Source organism: Vulpes vulpes, chromosome 6 (assembly GCF_048418805.1).
Source record: "Vulpes vulpes isolate BD-2025 chromosome 6, VulVul3, whole genome shotgun sequence".
NCBI lineage: Eukaryota > Metazoa > Chordata > Mammalia > Carnivora > Canidae > Vulpes > Vulpes vulpes.
In genome coordinates, this window is record NC_132785.1 from 89,100,919 (window position 1) to 89,119,382 (window position 18,464).

At 35.0% G+C, this 18,464-nt stretch overlaps 1 protein-coding gene across 11 annotated transcripts in view; it reads left to right on the forward strand.

Annotated features, from left to right (window-relative positions):
• Nucleotides 1–18,464, forward strand: part of FRMD6 (FERM domain containing 6) — a 314,363-nt gene that overhangs the window by 264,936 nt on the left and 30,963 nt on the right. For all 11 annotated transcript variants that reach the window (XM_072761554.1, XM_072761557.1, XM_072761555.1 and 8 more), the window contains 2 exons: nucleotides 11,231–11,475; nucleotides 17,824–17,914. In XM_072761554.1, the coding sequence (XP_072617655.1) occupies nucleotides 11,377–11,475; nucleotides 17,824–17,914 (190 nt within the window). In that variant the 5' untranslated portion in view covers nucleotides 11,231–11,376. The remainder of the gene's footprint in view (nucleotides 1–11,230; nucleotides 11,476–17,823; nucleotides 17,915–18,464) is intronic.

The window sequence follows — 18,464 nt, forward strand, 5'->3', positions numbered from 1 at the left end:
CTCTCTCTCTCTCTCATGAATTTAAAAAACAAAACAAAACAAAACAAAAAACCCACTAAATGTACTATCAAAATAAGCACTTGAAAAATGGTATTAAAATTACTTAAGTGAATGATCTTTTAGTTTTCCTTGAAATATCACCATAGGTAAATATATCAATTTTTAAAAATATATGCCAGTTTTATCAGGGTGTTTGAAATATTTAAAATAATTATAAAGATCTCATTACTTTTTATTTTAATTAAAGTATGGTTGACACAAAGTGGTACATTAGTTTCCAGGTTTACAACATAATACTTTGACAAGTTCCTGTGTTATGCTATGCTCACCATTAGTGTAGCTTCTGTCATCATAATAATGCTATTACAATATCATTGACTATTCCTTATGCTCTTTTATACCCATGACTTATTCATTCCATAACTAGAAGCCTGTATCTCCCACTCTCCTTCACCCATTTTGCCCATCCCTCCACCCCCCCTTTAGCAACCACCAATTTTTTGTATTTTTGGATCTGTTTCTGCTTTTTGTTTGTTTTGTTTCTTAGATCCACATACAAGTGAAATTGTACTATAGTATTTGTCTTTCTCTGTGTGACTTATTTCACTTAGCGTAATGCTCTCTAAAGATCCATCCCTATTTTTGCAAATGGTAAGATTTCAGCCTTCTTTGTGGTTGAGTGATATTCCATTGTATGTATATACACCACATCTTCTTTATCAATTCATCTATTGATGGGCACTTGGGTTGCTTCCATTTCTTGACTATTGTAAATAATGATGCAACAAATATAGGGTGCATATCTCTTTTTGAATTAATATTTTTGTTTTTGTTTTGTTTTTTTTTTTGGTAAATACCCAGTAGTAGAAATACTGCATCATATGATAATTGTTTTTAATTTTTTGAGGAACCTCCATACTGTTTTCAACAGTGGCTGTACCAGTTTGCTTTCAATCCACCAATAGTGTGTGAGAATTCCTTTTTCTTCACATCCTTGCCAATTTATTTCTTGTCTTTTTTATTTTAGCCATTGTAACAAGTGATACCTCATTGTGGTTTTGATTTGTATTTCCCTGACAGTTAGTGATTTTGAGCATCACTGTATACCATCAAGTCCTCTGCATTTTAATTGGGTTGTTTAGGTTTTTTGTTTGTTTCTGGTTTGTTTTTTTTTTTTTTGTTTTTTTTGTTTTTTTGGTGTTGAGTTATTTAGGATATTAACCCTTTACTGAATATATCATTTGCAAATACCTTCTCCAATTCTTAGGTTGCCTTTTTGTTTTGTTAATGGTTTCTTTCACTGTGCAAAACCTTTTTATTTTGGTGTGGTCCCAATAGTTTAATTTTGTTTTTGTCTTCCTTGCCTTAGGAGACATCTAGAAAAATGTTGCTAAAGTTAGTGTTGAAGAAATTACTGCCTGTTTCCTTCCAGGAATTTTATAGTTTTAGGCTTCACATTTAAGTATTTAATTTTTGAGGTTTTTTTTCTGTAATAGTGTAATGAAGTGATCTGGTTTCATTCTTTTGCATGTAGCCATCCAATTTTCCCAGCACCATTTATTAAAAAGACTTTCTCTCATTGTATATTCTTGCCTCCTTTATCATAGATTAGTTGACCATATAAGGCGAATATTTATTTCTGGGTTCTCTATTCTGTTTTATTGATCTGTGTATCTGTTTTTGGGCTGGTATTGGTACATTTTGATTACTGCAGCTTTCTAGTGTATCTTGAAACCTGGGATTGTGATACTTCCAGCTTTGTTCTTCTTTTTTCTAGACTACTTTGGCTATTTGGAACCTTTTGTGGCACCATACAAATTTTAGTATTATTTGTTCTAATTTTGTGAAAAATCTTGTTGGTATTCTGATGACAATTGAATGTACAGATTGCTTTGGGTAGTATGGAAATTTTAACAATATTAATTATTACAATCAGTGACCATGGAATATCTTACCATTTGTTTGTGTCTTCAATCTCTTGTTTAATGTTTTATAACTTTTAGAGTTACTCATCTTTCACCTCCTTGGTTAAGTCTATTCCTAGGTATTTTATTATTTTTCATGCAGTTGTAAATGGAATCCTTTTTTTTTTTTTTTAAGTTTTTATTTTAAGCACCCAGTGCTCATTACAAGTGCACTCCTTAATCCCCATCACCGATTTCACCCATCCCTTCCCATCTCCCCTCTGGTAACCTTAGTTTGTTCTCTGTAGTTAAGACTTTATTTCTTGGTTTCTCTCTCCCTCTCTTTTTCCTTTTGCTCATTTGTTTTGTTTCTTAAACTTCACATTTCAGTGAAGTGATATGGCATTTGTCTTCCTCTGACTTATAACACTAAGCATTATACCCTCTGGCTTCATCCCTGTCATTGCAAATGTCAAGATTTCATTCTTTTCTTTTTATGGTTGAAATATCTGATTGTGTGTGTGTGTGTGTGTGTGTGTGTGTGTGTGTGTAAACACCGCATCTTCTTTATCCATTCATCTGTTGATGGACACTTGAGCTGCTTCCATTTCATGACTATTGTAAATAATGTTGCAACAGAGGGTGCACATATCCCTTTGGATTAGTATATTTATATTTTGGGAGTAGATACCCAGTAATGCTATTACTGGATCATTTAGTATAGTTCTGTTTTTTACTTCTTGAACCTCCCCATACTTCTTCCAGTTTGCGTTTCCACCAACAATGCAAGAGGGTTCCCCTTTCTCCACATCCTCACCAACACCTGTTATTTCTTGTGTTATTAATTTTAGCCATTCTGACAGGTGTGAGCTGGTATCTTATTGGGTTTTAATTTGCATTTCCCTGAGACCAAGTGATGATGAGCATCTTTTCATCTGTGTTGGCCATCTGAATTGCCATATAGAAGTTCTTTATATAAATACTAACCCTTTATTGGATATGTCTGGAATTGTTTTCTTAATTTCTCTTTTTGCTACTTCATTATTAGTATATGGAGATGCAACTGATTTCTGTGTATTAATTTTATATCTTGCAAATTTGCTTAATTCATTTATTCTAATAATTTTTTGGTCTTTAGAGTATTCTATGTATAGTATCATGTCATCTGTACATAGTGACAGTTTAACTTTTTCTTTAACAATTTGGATGCCTTTTATTTCTTTTTCTAGTCTGATTGTTGTGCCCATTACTTCTTTTATGAACTCCGGGTTCGAAACCATTATAATTATGCTTATTATTATTCTGTCTAGAGAATAGTCCAGAATATGTCTAGAATCATGCTTTGAAGAAATATATTTTTAATCTCAATTGTGAAAAAAAAAAGTGATGATTTCATTTTCCTTTTGACAATATTATCATTACCCTGTGCTTGGCCTCTGTAATCAAGTGAATAAAGTGAGTTGCCAAAGCTAGAGAATGTGATTGGTTAATATAGAACAGAACTTTGAAAAATGACACCCTCTACAGGATACTGTTGTGATGTCTCAGTGAGTCTCCTTGGAAGCCTGGTCAGGATACTGAAGGAGATGCCTTATAATTCAGGGGAAAGCTCCATAGCCTGATTTCTCATCTCTCCGGCCTGTGTTTGCATCATGGGACAGCAACACAGATTCTCTGAGGGGCTCAGGTCTGTCTCCTGCCTCCCTATCTGGGGCCCTTATCTATATATGACTTTCACCGTTGTCATTCTTTCTTTCTCTGCACTGCATACAAACCATTTCACCTCCCTCCATGAAATCTTTCCTCAGCAGCTGTACTTCCCTCTGTTCTCAGCCTTTCCACAAATCCATGGACAACCTTTTGACCACACAGTTTAGTATTCAACTTGAAATATAATTGTATTACTTCCTGTTATTTCTACTGTGTTAATTTTAACTCTTCAAAAACGTGATAAGGCCTCTAAGGACCAGAATTTAGAAATGATGAGACAAAAAGGAGTATACTTTAACGAGGTGCTGGAGGACTCAAGTACCAGTTAACTTATATACTTGCTCGTTAACAGAAATTTGTGATTGATTGAGTCATTAATTTCTGTCTGTTTTTCTTCCTGCCTTGTTGTCTTACTGTCTTTCTTTCTACCTATTTGATTTAGGAGCTTCCTTTAGTCCTGCTAGTTCTATTCTAAAAACATAGTGAAACAGTAATTTTGGGCTACAGTAGATATTTGTGATTTGGGGAGAATGTGCTCAATAGTGTTTTTTATTGGTGTACTACAGTTCACTAATCCATTCTTATTACTAGACTGTGTAGATTTTTTTTCCAGTCTTTAATTGATAATAATTTAGTGAGTACTTATGATAAAAAATGTGATGTACTTTGATTGATTATTTCCTTTTTATGCATTCCCCAGAAGTGAGATTACTGGGTCAAAGAGTACAAACATTTGTAGAACTAACCACATCATTTTATTCCTTAGAGTATGATAAGCATTAGTTGGCACCAATTTAAGTCCACTTTAATTGGAAGGTGCTTTGCCATTCCCAGCCCCAAGGTGTATGTAGCAAATCTCATTATTAAATTTATTTTTTTCATTATTAAATTTAGAAGTGAAATAATCTATTAGCCACAAACAAGAGAAAAACACTTCCTTTTAGAAGTCAAGAGAAGATTAATAACAGAATGATTGGTTATAACCACCACATACTACCAAAAAGCAGTTCTTCCACTTATTTTCAATAATAGGACATCGATAATGTTACTTGGTAGTAAAGAGTAGCGAATTGAATAATCTTCACAAAAATTAAATTTTAGAGGTGAGAAAAATGGACACAAAGAAGTAAAGAACCTTGCCCAAGGGCACCCAGGTTTCAAGCATTTCACCTGGGATCAGCTGATCAGCACAGTGGTTGCTGAGGTTGAGGTGACTGTGGAAATTTCTTAAAATAAGACGATAATGAAGTGTGCTGCATCAGTTGACTCTTCCTTTCATGAACGATTTCTCTGTCTCACATGATGCTGTTTGATAGCGTTTTACCTGCAATAGAACTTCTTTCAAAAATGACGTCAATACTCAAACCCTTCAGCTGCTTTAGATCTAGTAAGCTTATGTTACATTCTAAATACTTTGTTGTGATTCCCACAGTCTTCACAGCATCTTCACCAGGAGTAGATTCCATTTCAAGAAGTCACTTTATTTGTACATCTGTTAAGAGAAGCAACTCCTCATTCATTATTCAGGTTTTACCCCAAGATTGCAGCAGTTCAGTCCCATCTTCAGGCTCTACTTCTAATTCTAGTTCTCTGTTTCCACCACATCCACAGTTACTTCTTCCACTGAAATCTTGAACACCTCAAACTCATCCATGAGGATTGGAATCAGCCTCTTCAAATTCCTGCTCATGCTGATATTTTGACCTTTTGACCCATGAATTAATGATGTTCTTGATGGCCTAAATTTAGAATGGTGACTCTTTTCTAGATTTTCAATTGACTGCCCACATCCATTTGTAGAATTGCTACCCATGACATCTATAGCCTTATGGAAATTATTTCTAGAATTATAAAACTAGGAAGTCAGAAATGACTCCTTGATCCATGGGCTTCAGGAAGGATGTTGTGTTAGGAGGCTTGAGAACATTAATCTCAGTGTACGTCTCCATTAGAACTCTTAGGTGACCAGGTGCATAGTCAATGAGCAGTAATATTTTGAAAGGAACCTTTTCCTGAGTAGTAGGTCTCAATCGTGGGCTTAAGATATTCAATAAACTGTGTTCAATAAACAGATGGGCTGTCATCCAGGCTTTGTTGTTCCATTTATAGAGTATAGGCAGAGAAGAGTTAGCATTATTCTTAAGAGTCCTAGGATTCTCAGAATGGTAAATGAGTATTAGCGTCAGCTTAAAGTCACCAGCTGCATTAGCCCCTAGCTAATGAGAGTCAGCCTGTCCTTTAAAGCTTTAACGCCAGGAGTTGACTTCTCTCTAGTTATAAAAGTCCTAGATGGTATCTTCTGACAGAAGGCTGTTTAGCTACATTGAAAATCTGTTGTTTAAGGATAGCCACCTTCATTTATTATCTGAACTACATCTTCTAGATAACTTGCTACAGCTTCTACATCGGCATATGCAACTTCACATTGCACTTTTATGTTATGGAGATGGGTTCTTTCTTTAAACTTCATGAACCAACCTCTGCTAGCTTCATATATTTCTTCTGCAGCTTCCTCACTCTTTTAGCCTTTCTAGAATTGAAGAGAGTTAGGGCCTTGCTTTGGATACTCTTTGGCTGAAGAGAATGTTGTGGCTGGTTTGATATCTCCAGGTCACTAAATAAAGGTGTTTTGCTTTTTTATCGTTTGTTCACTGAAATAGCACTTTTCCTTCAAGAACTTTATCTTTGCATTTCTTTGCATTTGGCTAACTGGTATAAAAGACCTAGCCTTCAGCCTGTCTTGGCTTTTGACATGCCTTCTTTACTAAGCTTAATCATTTCTAGCTTTTGATTTAAAGTAGGAGACATCCAACTCTTCCTTTCACATGAATGCTTAGAGACCTTTGTAGGGTTATTAATTGTTCTTATTCCAGTTTTATCATTTTGCAGGGAATAGGGAGGATAGGGAGACAAGGAATAGCTTGTTGGTGGAGCAGAGCATCCACATTTATTAAATTCACCATCTTACATAGGTACCCCAAAACAATTATAGTAGTAACATTAAAGATCACTGATCACAAATCACCATTACAAATATAATAATAATGAAAAAGTTGAAATACTGTGAGAATTACCGAAGTGTGATACAGAGACACAAAGTTAGCAAATGCTGTTGGAAAAATGTTACCAACAGGCTTTCCACAAACCTGAAATTTGTAAAAAAAAACCAAAAAAACAAAAAAACAAACAAACAAATAACCCCTTACCCACCATGTACAGTATCTGTGAAGTGCAATAAAGCAAAGTACAATAAAACAAAAATACAGATATGCCTTTATTTAAAAAAAAATAAAACAGCCAGAAGGTAAAAAGTAATGAGTTTAAGGAAACTTGTTCTCATTAGTTGGCTCTCAACAATGGGTGACCTTGCCCCAAGTGGCATTTGACAATCTGCAAAGAAATTTTGGGTTGTCACAACTGGGAGGTGGAGGAATTCTCCTGCCATCTAGTGAGTAAAGGCCAGGAATGCTACTAAATATCCCCTAATGCACAGGATGTTCCACATCACAAAGGATATTAGACCCATGATGTCAATAATGCCAAGGTTAAGAAACCTTGTGGTAGGATCTTCCTTGTCCAAAGACGTGTGTAGTAAGTGAAACCCACACTTAATGAGCAAATACTATGTGCCTATCATTAGAGATTAAAAGAAATTGAGTAGGGGAAATAGACAAGAAACAAAACTGTAAGCTACTGAACTATTAATGAGAGATAATGCTTTGAAATAACAAAGAGGGGATCCCTGGGTGGCACAGCGGTTTGGCGCCTGCCTTTGGCCCAGGGTGCGATCATGGAGACCCAGGATTGAATCCCACATCGGGCTCCCGGTGCATGGAGTCTGCTTCTCCCTCTGCCTGTGTCTCTGCCTCTCTCTCTCTCTCTCTTTGTGTGACTATCATAAATAAATAAAAAAAATTAAAAAAAAAAAAAAGAAATAACAAAGAGTATTTGCACAAATGAGTTATCCATGAGGCAGAACTTCTAACTGAATATGAGTTAGTCACAGGGCAAGACCAGATTTAAGCGAAGGGGAAATAGATCCCATCTCTTAATGGGAAGCATAGCAAAGAGTTTACAGTTTTCTTTAATATAGCATAAGTGCTTAACAAAAGCCCCTGGCACATAATACATATGTACTGTTAGCTACAATTAGTACTTTTATTCTGCCTTTTCTGAACAGTAGGTGAACCTTGGCCTTTGCTGTTCCCTCTATTTGGAAAACTCTTCCCTGGGATGGATGAAAGAATGGATGAATGTAAGGGGAGGGAGGGAAGGAAGGAAGTGACATCCCTCTCTTAATTCTGTTATAAGCTCAAACATCAACTTATAAGAGATGTTTATAATTATGTGGGTTTAAAATTCAAGTGGGGGAGTCATATCTTACTGTATTTTATTTGTAAGTTAGATATTAATAAAGATGACAGGATGGGGTTTGATCATTATTAAGGTTGTTTCGTTGTTGTCTGGAATATATGATACCACGGCATGCTGTGTTCTTCATAAATATCTGTTCTAAAAGCAATAATCTATCCTAAGATCACTGGACAGAAAAGGGCCTGCCTTGGAGTAGGAAGTATGCTCTCCTGGGACTCAGTTTGGACTTAGCTAAGGACTCAGAGGCTAATTTCCATGATTCAAATTGGTATAAATTTAGTCTGATTTTTTTTCCCCAGGACAGTCCAATGTAAGATTACATTTTATACTGAAGCATATTAGAGATATAGACATTTGCCTTTTTACTGGAACCTTTTAATCAGCTTTCATGTACTCCTGGGTGCATTAAAACTTAATCTCATCGCTCTTTTGGGACTTTTTTAGTTTGCCATCCTCAAAGCAGAAGAAGCAGCAATGGTGCAGCACTGCTTCTGAAAGACTGCTTTTTTATGAAATTCTCTTGAATAATCCTCCTCCAATCTTTTTTTTTTTTTACTGCATTAGTTGAATCATAAAATAACTAAAAATTGTACTCAAATGAAATTTGAAAATTATCTTAATGAAGCTCTGGAAACTCAAAACCTCAGAAGATATTTTTTCCTTAGTTTATTTTTTAAATCCTAGAAAGTAGGTCAGTAGAAATACATTCCTTTAATTAGTTTAATTAGGAATGGACAATTATAGTAGTAACTCAATTTGAAGTGTAGAATTTAAATAATAAGAATTATGCTGGGATTAATATCATTCAAGGTTTTGAATTTAAATAAGATGCATGTAATCATAGTTGATAATTTCTTCTTGAAAAGATTTTAGTAGAGAGGAGGCCTAAGTGTTGGAATAGATCAATATGTAGGAAAAAATCTACCATTAGTGATTTGACAAGAAGAGACACTTGGGTGGCTCAGCGGTTGAGCGTCTGCCTTCAGTCCAGGACGTGATCCTGGAGTCCTGGGTTCCTCGCGGGGAGCCTGCTCTTCCCACTGCCTATGTCCCTGCCTCTCTCTCTCTAAATTTCAAATCTAAAATAAATAAATAAATAAAAGATTTTACAAGGAAATTGTTTTAGAACCGTACTTCTCATTGGTACGTTTAAGAATTTTATTCTACAGGACCTTAATAGATAGGACTTACATGAGAGGGAAAGTATTCAGTGACCAAGTAAATTTGAGAAATATTAAGTTAAACAAATTTAAGAAATTGTCTGCAGGACTCCTCAGAGCCTTTAATATTGACAACTTTTTTCCAGTTACAGTGACAATGTCTCTTACATATGTTGCTTATTCTCCATTCTATACTTCATTGTTTCCCCAGTTTATACTATGAAGGTATTACAACCAGCTGTCTACTCAGTACCTTCCTTGTGTTAATTCAAATGTGGTTTTTATACACAACTATATGTCAGAAATACCTGGGAACTTTTTTAAAAGGTTAAGATTCCTGAGTCTTGACTTGGAAGATTCTGAGTGAGTAGAAATGTCACTGTGCTCAGGATTCTGTACTTATTATAGACACCCAGGTGATTCTGAGGCAGCCAACACCAGTCTTCCAATTGGTGCTTTGGAACTGTTAAACTAAAAGTGGATTGGATTTGGGGTGCACTTCGTTGTGTTTATAGAACACATGGACTAATCATCCCATACTGGAGATAAACTGCAGTGCTGACCTTCACTGATGCTATGGGGTGATGTGCTAGCTATAACCTAGTGTGAAACAATTGCTATGATCCTTTAAGAAAGGCGAAATACTTCTAAGGGGACTTTTGGTCACCTTCCTAATAAAGAAATACTGAATATAAGATTACCATTTGTTTTTACTTAGTTTGAGTAGCTCCCTTATGGATGGTATTTTATTCATACTTTAAAAAGAAATACTAGTTTATATTTACTCTTAGTGCCATGTAAGATTATATTCCGTCCCATCTTCCTGTTGATAACAGATGGATATTTAACTGTAAGCAAATAGACCAGATTATATCTCATTTATGCTTTGATTTATGTAAGCACTGACTGTAGCCTTTCTGTTAAAACTGTGTGGTTATACTGTCTGCCTGGTTAAACAATTTTGTATTCCTGGAAATTCTCTTCGGCTCCAACAAATATAGGTAGAAAGAGGCAATATAAATACTACTGGAGAAAAATAATTACTGTTGGTTTGAGAGGCAACCAGTAAATATACTTGGTTGAATAGTGTTATATTAGCAATAATATATGAAATAGTAGACACACTGATTTAAAAGTAGAAAATTATTTTAAATTGTTTTAAAATTATTCTGCAAAGTTTTGCCAACACAGTAAGACATGAAACACAGAAAGGGTGTGAATATTGAAAATTGGAGATAAAATCTTCATTACTTGCAAACAATTGTATTCATTGAAAACCTGAGAGAAGTTTAAAAATATGTTTAATAAATTGATTAGATATCCCCCAAATCCACAGTTCTTTTGTATACAAACATGGTTTGAGATATACAGTTTTGTTATTTCTGTGTGTTAATTGGTTGGTGAAAAACATAGAAGTATTGTTTGCATTGTCAGGTTAAAGGATCAGGAGAGAGAGCAGTGCCATAAAAATTCAGGGAGGAAAAAATGTGTAAGGAGGGCTTAACCTTGGTAAGTAAGAGAGATCATTTGAAGTGAATCCTAGAGATTCTGCTGATGGTCTAGAGATCACTGGCTTCCTTTGGTAAAGCCACTTTAGTGATGTGAAGAAGTAAAAGCCAGACCACAGTGGTTGAAGAAGGAATGTAATAGAAGAGCCAAGACATTTATTTGAGTTTGTAATGGAAAAAAAGGAGTGATTGACAATTTTGTTGTTCCTGCTGTTTTGTCATTTTGTTTATTTATGGAACTCTTGATTATCTCCCACGTGAGATTGGAAACTTCTCAGAGGCAGGCTCTCTGTTTCTGTGGGCCCTGCAGTGCATAGTACTGCCTTGAATATATGAGGCGCTCAGTGGCTTTATGTTTAATTCATGACTGTGAATGAAAGTTTTAAAACAGTTGATAGTGGGCAAAATACAGAATAAATTTCAGTGAGTTCTCATTTATTAAACTAGGCAACCCTACCTTTGAGACGTGCTGTCCCTGTGCCAACAAGAGCAGTTGCACTGCTCATCTCTCTGTCTCTCTCCTCACCAATCTTGCTGCCTTTATTTATGGCTGGTGTTTGGGCTTTTTTTACAGCTATGAAACCTACGTAGTGGAACATCATGCTGCTTCTCCTGTAGGGCATGTGATGAGGAGCAGAGTTTGGCTTTGCAGTGCTCGGAATCAGAGGAATTGCCGAGGACTCGGAGCCCAGCCCTGACCACTAGAGAGCCCACAACACAATGAACAAATTGAACTTCCATAACAACAGAGTCATGCAAGACCGCCGGAGTGTGTGTATTTTCCTTCCCAATGATGAATCTCTGAACATCATCATAAATGTAAGTGGATCCAACTTTAGAAATAGTTGAATGTTCTATTCACACCAGTGACCACATTCAAGTTACTACCGGTGAAGGGTGAAAACATTACAGAATGAAAGCATTAATAATGTAGCAGAATTGGGGTGTTAAAGTTGTCTACACAGGTATAAACTTTGAATTATGGCTTAAGTGCAACTGCCTTCAACATTCTTTGACCTGAGGGTAAAATTACAGAATTTTGGTTACTATATTATAGAAAAATAACACCTTGCTATTTTAAAATGTTCTACTGACATAAATTTTTATTAATATATAATATGAATTTGCTTTTTAAGTGCTTTAGAGTTGTCACACATGTTATAGTAATAACTGCTGGCTTCTTAATATGCATTTTGATCATTAATAGTAGCTTAAATCCAGCGAATTTCAAGAATAGGCCATGCACTTGAGAGCACTAAGATGTGGCTTACGGTTCTTGAGTCAGAGTTAACCCTCTTAGTTAACTTGGTCATTGAGGAATATGCTACTATTTTTCTTAATTTCTAAAATTAAGTTATACTTTGCATACAGCAAGGTATAGGAGTCTTAAGTGTGCACCTCAGAGAATTTTTATAATTGTGTACACCCATGTAATCATCATCCAGCTTGAGATATGATAGAGTTTCAGCACCCTGGAAAAATATTTTGTAACTCCTTCTAGACAGTAATATCCACCCAAAGGGTAGTAACTATTTTCTCCATAGAGTAATTTTTTTCTCAACTTCATGCAGCTAAAATTATGTGGTGTGTTCTCTTTTGTACCTGGCTTCTTTTAAATAAAATTCAGCCTGTGAAATTCATTTATGTGTATGTGCATATGTATACATTTCTGGGGTTTATTCAAGAGTGGAGTTATGAATCATAAAGTATACCTGTGTTTAGCTTTGGTAGAGACTGCCAAACAGATTTATGGTAATCAGAATCATGCCTAGCATTTTTCAACCCCTCTCCCTATTATCAATGTTCATATTCTTCCTTTCACTGATTGTATTCAAATGGATTAGGGAAAAACTTGCTTTTGTGCATGTCTTAAGTTGATTTTCTTTGCTATATGCTACTATATTTTTAAGCCAATTGCTATATAAAAGAATATTTCTAAATGTTATACTGAATATGTATGACATTGAAGTAGCTTCATTAAAAAATTTAGACAGGAAAAGGTTCTGCTTATTATCATAATTATTTCAGTTTTATTCTGACAATCACCACAGTTCCTCAGTTTCTTGATTTACTGCCATAACATTATTTTTGCTCATAGGGATTGTCTGAGCATCACCTACTTTTTTTTTTTTTTTTTAAGATTTTATTTATTTATTAATGAGAGACAGAGCGAGAGGCAGAGGGAGAAGCAGGCTCCACGCAGGTAGCCCGACATGGGACTCGATCCTGGGTCTCCAGAATCATGCCCTGGGCTGAAGGTGGCGCTAAACCGCGAGCCACCCAGGCTGCCCATCACCTACCTCTTGAATGAATTTTGTCATCTGTTGGGCAGAATTTCTGTTGATTAGCAAGATTGTTATTTAGGGTACCCAAAGTTGTTTTTGAATATGTGAAGCAATAGGCTATTATTTTTACAACATTTGTTTTTTAAAAATCTAATAAAACTTGAGAGCTTATCTTTTTCAGTGTGGTCATGGGCAAAATACATTAAGATACAACTCTACTCTGTTTTACATACATTATTTTATTAAAAAAATACCCACTGAATTTTAAAAATTTCATTATCCATGGCATTATAGCCTAAGCACTTAAGAAATTTCTCTCAGGTCCATTTATATCTTTCTACTCAGTGGACTGTATATCTGTGTGTTCATTTGTGCAGCTATGTATACATATAGGATATGGAACAAGACCTTACTGGCCTTGGATAAGTGGAAGGAAGATTAATCTGGGTTCATGAGGAATACTAAGAGCTGACTATAATTTTCAAAGAAATTAACTGGTACTAAAATCTCAATGGAGGAAGATAATTAGGAATAACACCTATTCTATAATCTTACTGTGTAATTGTGAGAATTGAGGATTAGCGGATAGCATCATTCCTGACACATACATAGTAGTAGTTATTATTACTTTAACTCCTTATCAGAGATTAATTTTACATGTCTTCACTTACCTTATTTTGCAAAATTAGTGTAATATCCCTACAGGGTGGTCAGGGCTATGTTCACAGGTTGTACAGCCATGGATCATCATGCTTAAGGAGGGCTTTAGAGTCACAGGGACCTCAGATGAAATCCTTACTCTCTGACACACTCTGCAGCCTTGGGCAAGTTAGATTTTTTTGCTTCCAATTTCCTCATCTATAAAATAGAGGTAATCTTCCTCTCCTCATCGAGGTCATTGTGGGGATTTAAAAATATAACATGAATAAACTGCTAATTGTAGTGCTAGGCAGCTGGGAATTGCTTAGTAAGTGAGCACTTAATAGAGTAGCACTTTTTAAAATTTCTTTGAGCTGTTTGTTCATTTCATTAGGGAGCTCTGTTAATGAAGCTCAAATGGAGAATCTGAATCCCCTGTAGGCCGATAAGATTTTCTTATTCCAGGGCACATAGACTCCTCTCTAGCAAGCTGTTGAACAAAGGAGGGAGGAGGAGTTAAGTAGTATGGAGACCCCCTCATTGCTAGAAAGCCCATTCAGGGCTGCCAAAGGTCTGTCTTTTTCTACAGTGTTATCTTTTTCATAAAATTGCATTGATGTTTGTAGTATAACAAATTAATTATAGCAAAAACAGTTTTATTAATGGTCTCATTTTTTTCATATTTCTATTATTTTTATTAAACAAAGATAGTTTATTTCTTGACATATATATAGTTTATTTCTATATATATACATATATATATATATATGTATATATATTTGGTAAAATACTGTCTTTCTGCATGAGAGGTAAATTTAGTGCTTTGATCATTCTAGTTTCTCCATGAGTTTGAACTAGTAGGGGATGTTTTAAAGATTTTAATCATCAGGTAAATATTCATGGAAACTTGGTAAATTTTGATGATGAGATTATGATAAATGTACACAAATTATTGAGTTACATAAATAGTGGCCAAGAGTTTATACCTGTTCAGTAAGACAAAAGGGAACAATTCTTTTTTTAATATATTTTAAACATGCTTGCTCAATTACCATTGACATTTATTTATTTATTTACTTTAAATATTATTTATTTACCTATCTATTTATTTATTTATTTTAGAGAAAGAGAGAGCGTGTGCATGAGTGGGGGGAAGGGCAGAAGGAGAGGTAGAGAATCTCAAGCAGATTCCTTGCTGAGTGTGGAGCCTGACATGGGGCTCAATCTCAGGACCCAAGATCTTGATGTGAGCCAAAACCGAGAGTCAGACACTGAACTGACTGAGCCACCTAGGCACCCCCAACCATTGACATTTAGGATCAAATGCTGTTTTGTTTTGTTTTTGTTTTTTTTAAAGATTTTATTTATTCATTCATGAGAAACAGAGAGAGAGGCAGAGACACAGGCAGAAGGAGAAGCAGGCTCCATGCAGGGAGCCTGACATGGGACTTGATCCAGGACCCCGGGATCACGCCCTGAGCTGAAGGCAGATGCTCAACCGCTGAGCCACTCATGTGCCCCAAATGCTGTTTTTATCAGAAAGTTTCATATAGGGATCCCTGGGTGGCGCAGCGGTTTGGCGCCTGCCTTTGGCCCAGGGCGCGATCCTGGAGACCCAGGATTGAATCCCACATCGGGCTCCCAGCGCATGGAGCCTGCTTCTCCCTCTGCCTGTGTCTCTGCCTCTCTCTCTCTCTCTCTGTGTGACTATCATAAATAAGTAAAAATAAAAAAAAAAAAAAAAGAAAAAGAAAAAAAAAAGTTTCATATACAGTAGATTTTTAAGTAATACTTTAATTCTTAATACCTCATACTCTATAGCACTTTTTAAAGCTCCATTGTTCCTGAAGATTAAAGAACTTGAATAATTTCACAATCAGCTAAAATGTAGTCTTGAAGACTCATAATATGCAAATACAAAAAAACTCCAGCTTGTTTTCACAGCAGACAAAACTTCAGAGCCACAGCCTTACTTAATTACAGGTTTTTTTTTTTTTAAATTACAGTTTTGAACAAGAACAATACTTGATAGTTGTTACAGAGTTTTATCAGTAGACTCCAAATACTTGATTTGAACTAGCAGAACAATGATAAGTATATGGGATGTATATATATGGAGGAAATGTATAGCATTATTTGAACAGTGGTTACACAAAGTTACAGCATGGTTTGTTTTTGTATATGGTTTGTAGTTTGGAATTTTTCTGTAAACTTGTTATTACATTTTTATCCCAAGGGCTTTGTTTATGACATTTGAAAATACAGTCAAAACTAAGGATTAAAGGTACCCTAGATGGTATGAAATTTTATGTCTCAAATTTGTAGTATAATGGTTCAATTTTATATAACATTTGATACTTACATCATGTTTATTTAAGCTTTTTTATAAAGTAGAATTGTGGTAATGCAGAAAAAAACACACAATCATTTTATTTTATTTAAATTCAGTTAACACACAGTCTTTTTAATGAGCAAAGAAGAAATGATTTCCTCTTAGCAAATGTATTCTCCCAGTGGTGTTGGTGGCCTTGCAATGCTGCATTTTCCCAAAATTCTTGAATGGCAGATCTATAAACTGATCTGCTCAGTGGGCCAGAGACTAGTCCATAGTCATGAAACAGAACAAAGGTGAGGAGCCCACAGGGGTATCAGACTCATGTTTTGTTTTTCAGACATTTACTGAATGTCAACGATATATCCTGAATATAAAATAAGACACTGTCCCAGCTTCTTCCAGTCCCTTTTGCCCCTAAGCAGCTGAATTCATGTGCTTCTGGTCTTGAATAAATACCATTTGCTCTTTCCAGTAAAGTGCTTCAGATTAGTTGCCATTTAATAATAAATGTGGAAAGAGCAATAAACCTATTTTTTCTTCTTTCAGTTCGAATTATCACCATCTGAATTGTTTGGCTTTCAGTTATTAAAGGGTCTCAGCATGTTTTTATTTTCTGAATCTGAGTTACCTTTATTAAGGTATGATAAAAAGTCATGAATTCAGAGTTAATTTAGAATTTATAATTAAAACTGTAAGTGGCATCAGTATCATTGCACATTAATAGTACAAATGAGGGGGAAATGCCATACATAATATATATAGCTAAAATGACAAACCATCATGTTGCATATATTTTAATGTACACATTTAAAAATATTTGAATACTTAAATGAGCAAAATTGTGTTTTGCTGTTTTTGCCCTTACTAGCTACATGACTTTAAGCTTTCTAGGTTGTATTTTCTACTTTTATAAAATGAAGAAATTGACCTGTATGAGCTCTTAAAGTCAGTTCCAACTCTGATAAGCTTGAATGATTCTAAATTCAATGAGGCAGACCCAGCAGAATTACTATCCCTCAAAATGCTTGATTAAATATTAGAGAAGTCATTAAAACTATGTCTTTTAAAGAGTATATAATTGTTCACCATGTAACTTTTCAGAATAACCTAGTCACAGAGTTCCAAATTAATAGGATTTTTTTATGTTTGAATTCTACTAGGACTGAGAAGGGACCCTTATTTAGGTACTTATAAGACAATAGACGTGATTAAGATAAATAAAATGAGTTATTCACTCACTATAATAATATATAAATATTTTGCTTAGACCATCAAGAGGAAAACATACCTTGTAAAGATACTTGCCTGACTTGCTTTTGATAATCTGAGTAGCCTGTTTTGTGTACCTTCTGATATATTTATCATGCACATTGGTTTTAGAATAAGTCCTTGTCCATGTGTCATAAGATTTATGAGTCTTGCACAAGATTGCATTGGTACCTTATTACCATTTCATAAAAATTTGTATTGTGATAATCATTATTGAAAAACAACACAAATTAAAGCAATTTCCATGAACCAACAGTTGTTTTGCTAGTGTTAACTTGTCCTTTTAAGGCATATATGTAAGGTGCATTAAATTGCCTGATTGTGGGGGTACGTGAGTGGCTCAGTCAGTTAAGTGTCTGACTCTTGGTTTCCACTTGGGTCATGATTTTGGGGTCGTGGGATTGAGCCCCATGTCAGACTCTGTACCCAGTATGGAGTCTGCAGGAGATACTTTCCCCTTGCCTCTCTGTCCTACTCTGCTACTCCTCCAACTTGCATGCTCTTTCTCTCTAAGATAAATAAATAAAATCTTTAATAAAATAAAATAAATAAATTGCCTGATTGTGGCTCAGCATGTAGGCTTGGTTTACTTATTATCTCAAGTTGTGTTGTTTATTTTGTTTTGTTTTTTCTCTACAGGTTAAAATTCTGTGTCACCAGTTGCTGGTCCAGGTGTGTGACCTACTCAGGCTAAAGGACTGTCACCTCTTTGGACTCAGTGTTATACAAAGTAGGTCTTTGTCCCACCGCTGATAGATTTAACCAACTATCCCTGGGGAAATGATATTTTGTTGCTATAACTTAATTTGGGCATATTGTGATAAGATTGTGATTGTCATAATACCCATAAACTGGTTATTACTTGTAGTCTAGTATTCATTTTTAAATCTTAACTGATATGTATTTCTTCTGAGATGTAGAATTTTAAACCATGCATTATAGTTTAAACTTAAAAATCAGTTCTTTTTAAGGAATCTAGATTTTGTGTTTGTTCTTTTCTGTTTTAGTGAACCAAGCTTGATTTTTGTTGCCTTGCACTCAGGGAGCAGCTGGAGCTAGTAGAAAATTATCTTGGATGTTTTTATAATTTGTTTTATAACTTCTAACATTAAAAAATTTAGACATAAGAAAAATAACTTTCCTCTACTCAAGTTCTCCTACTGTTGACTATATAGTATAACAAAATGATCTACTAATTTGCTCTTATTTTCTGTTTTTTCCTCTTCATACATTTTTTCCAATTAGACTCTATGACTTGGAGATGGGGGATGAGTTTCTGC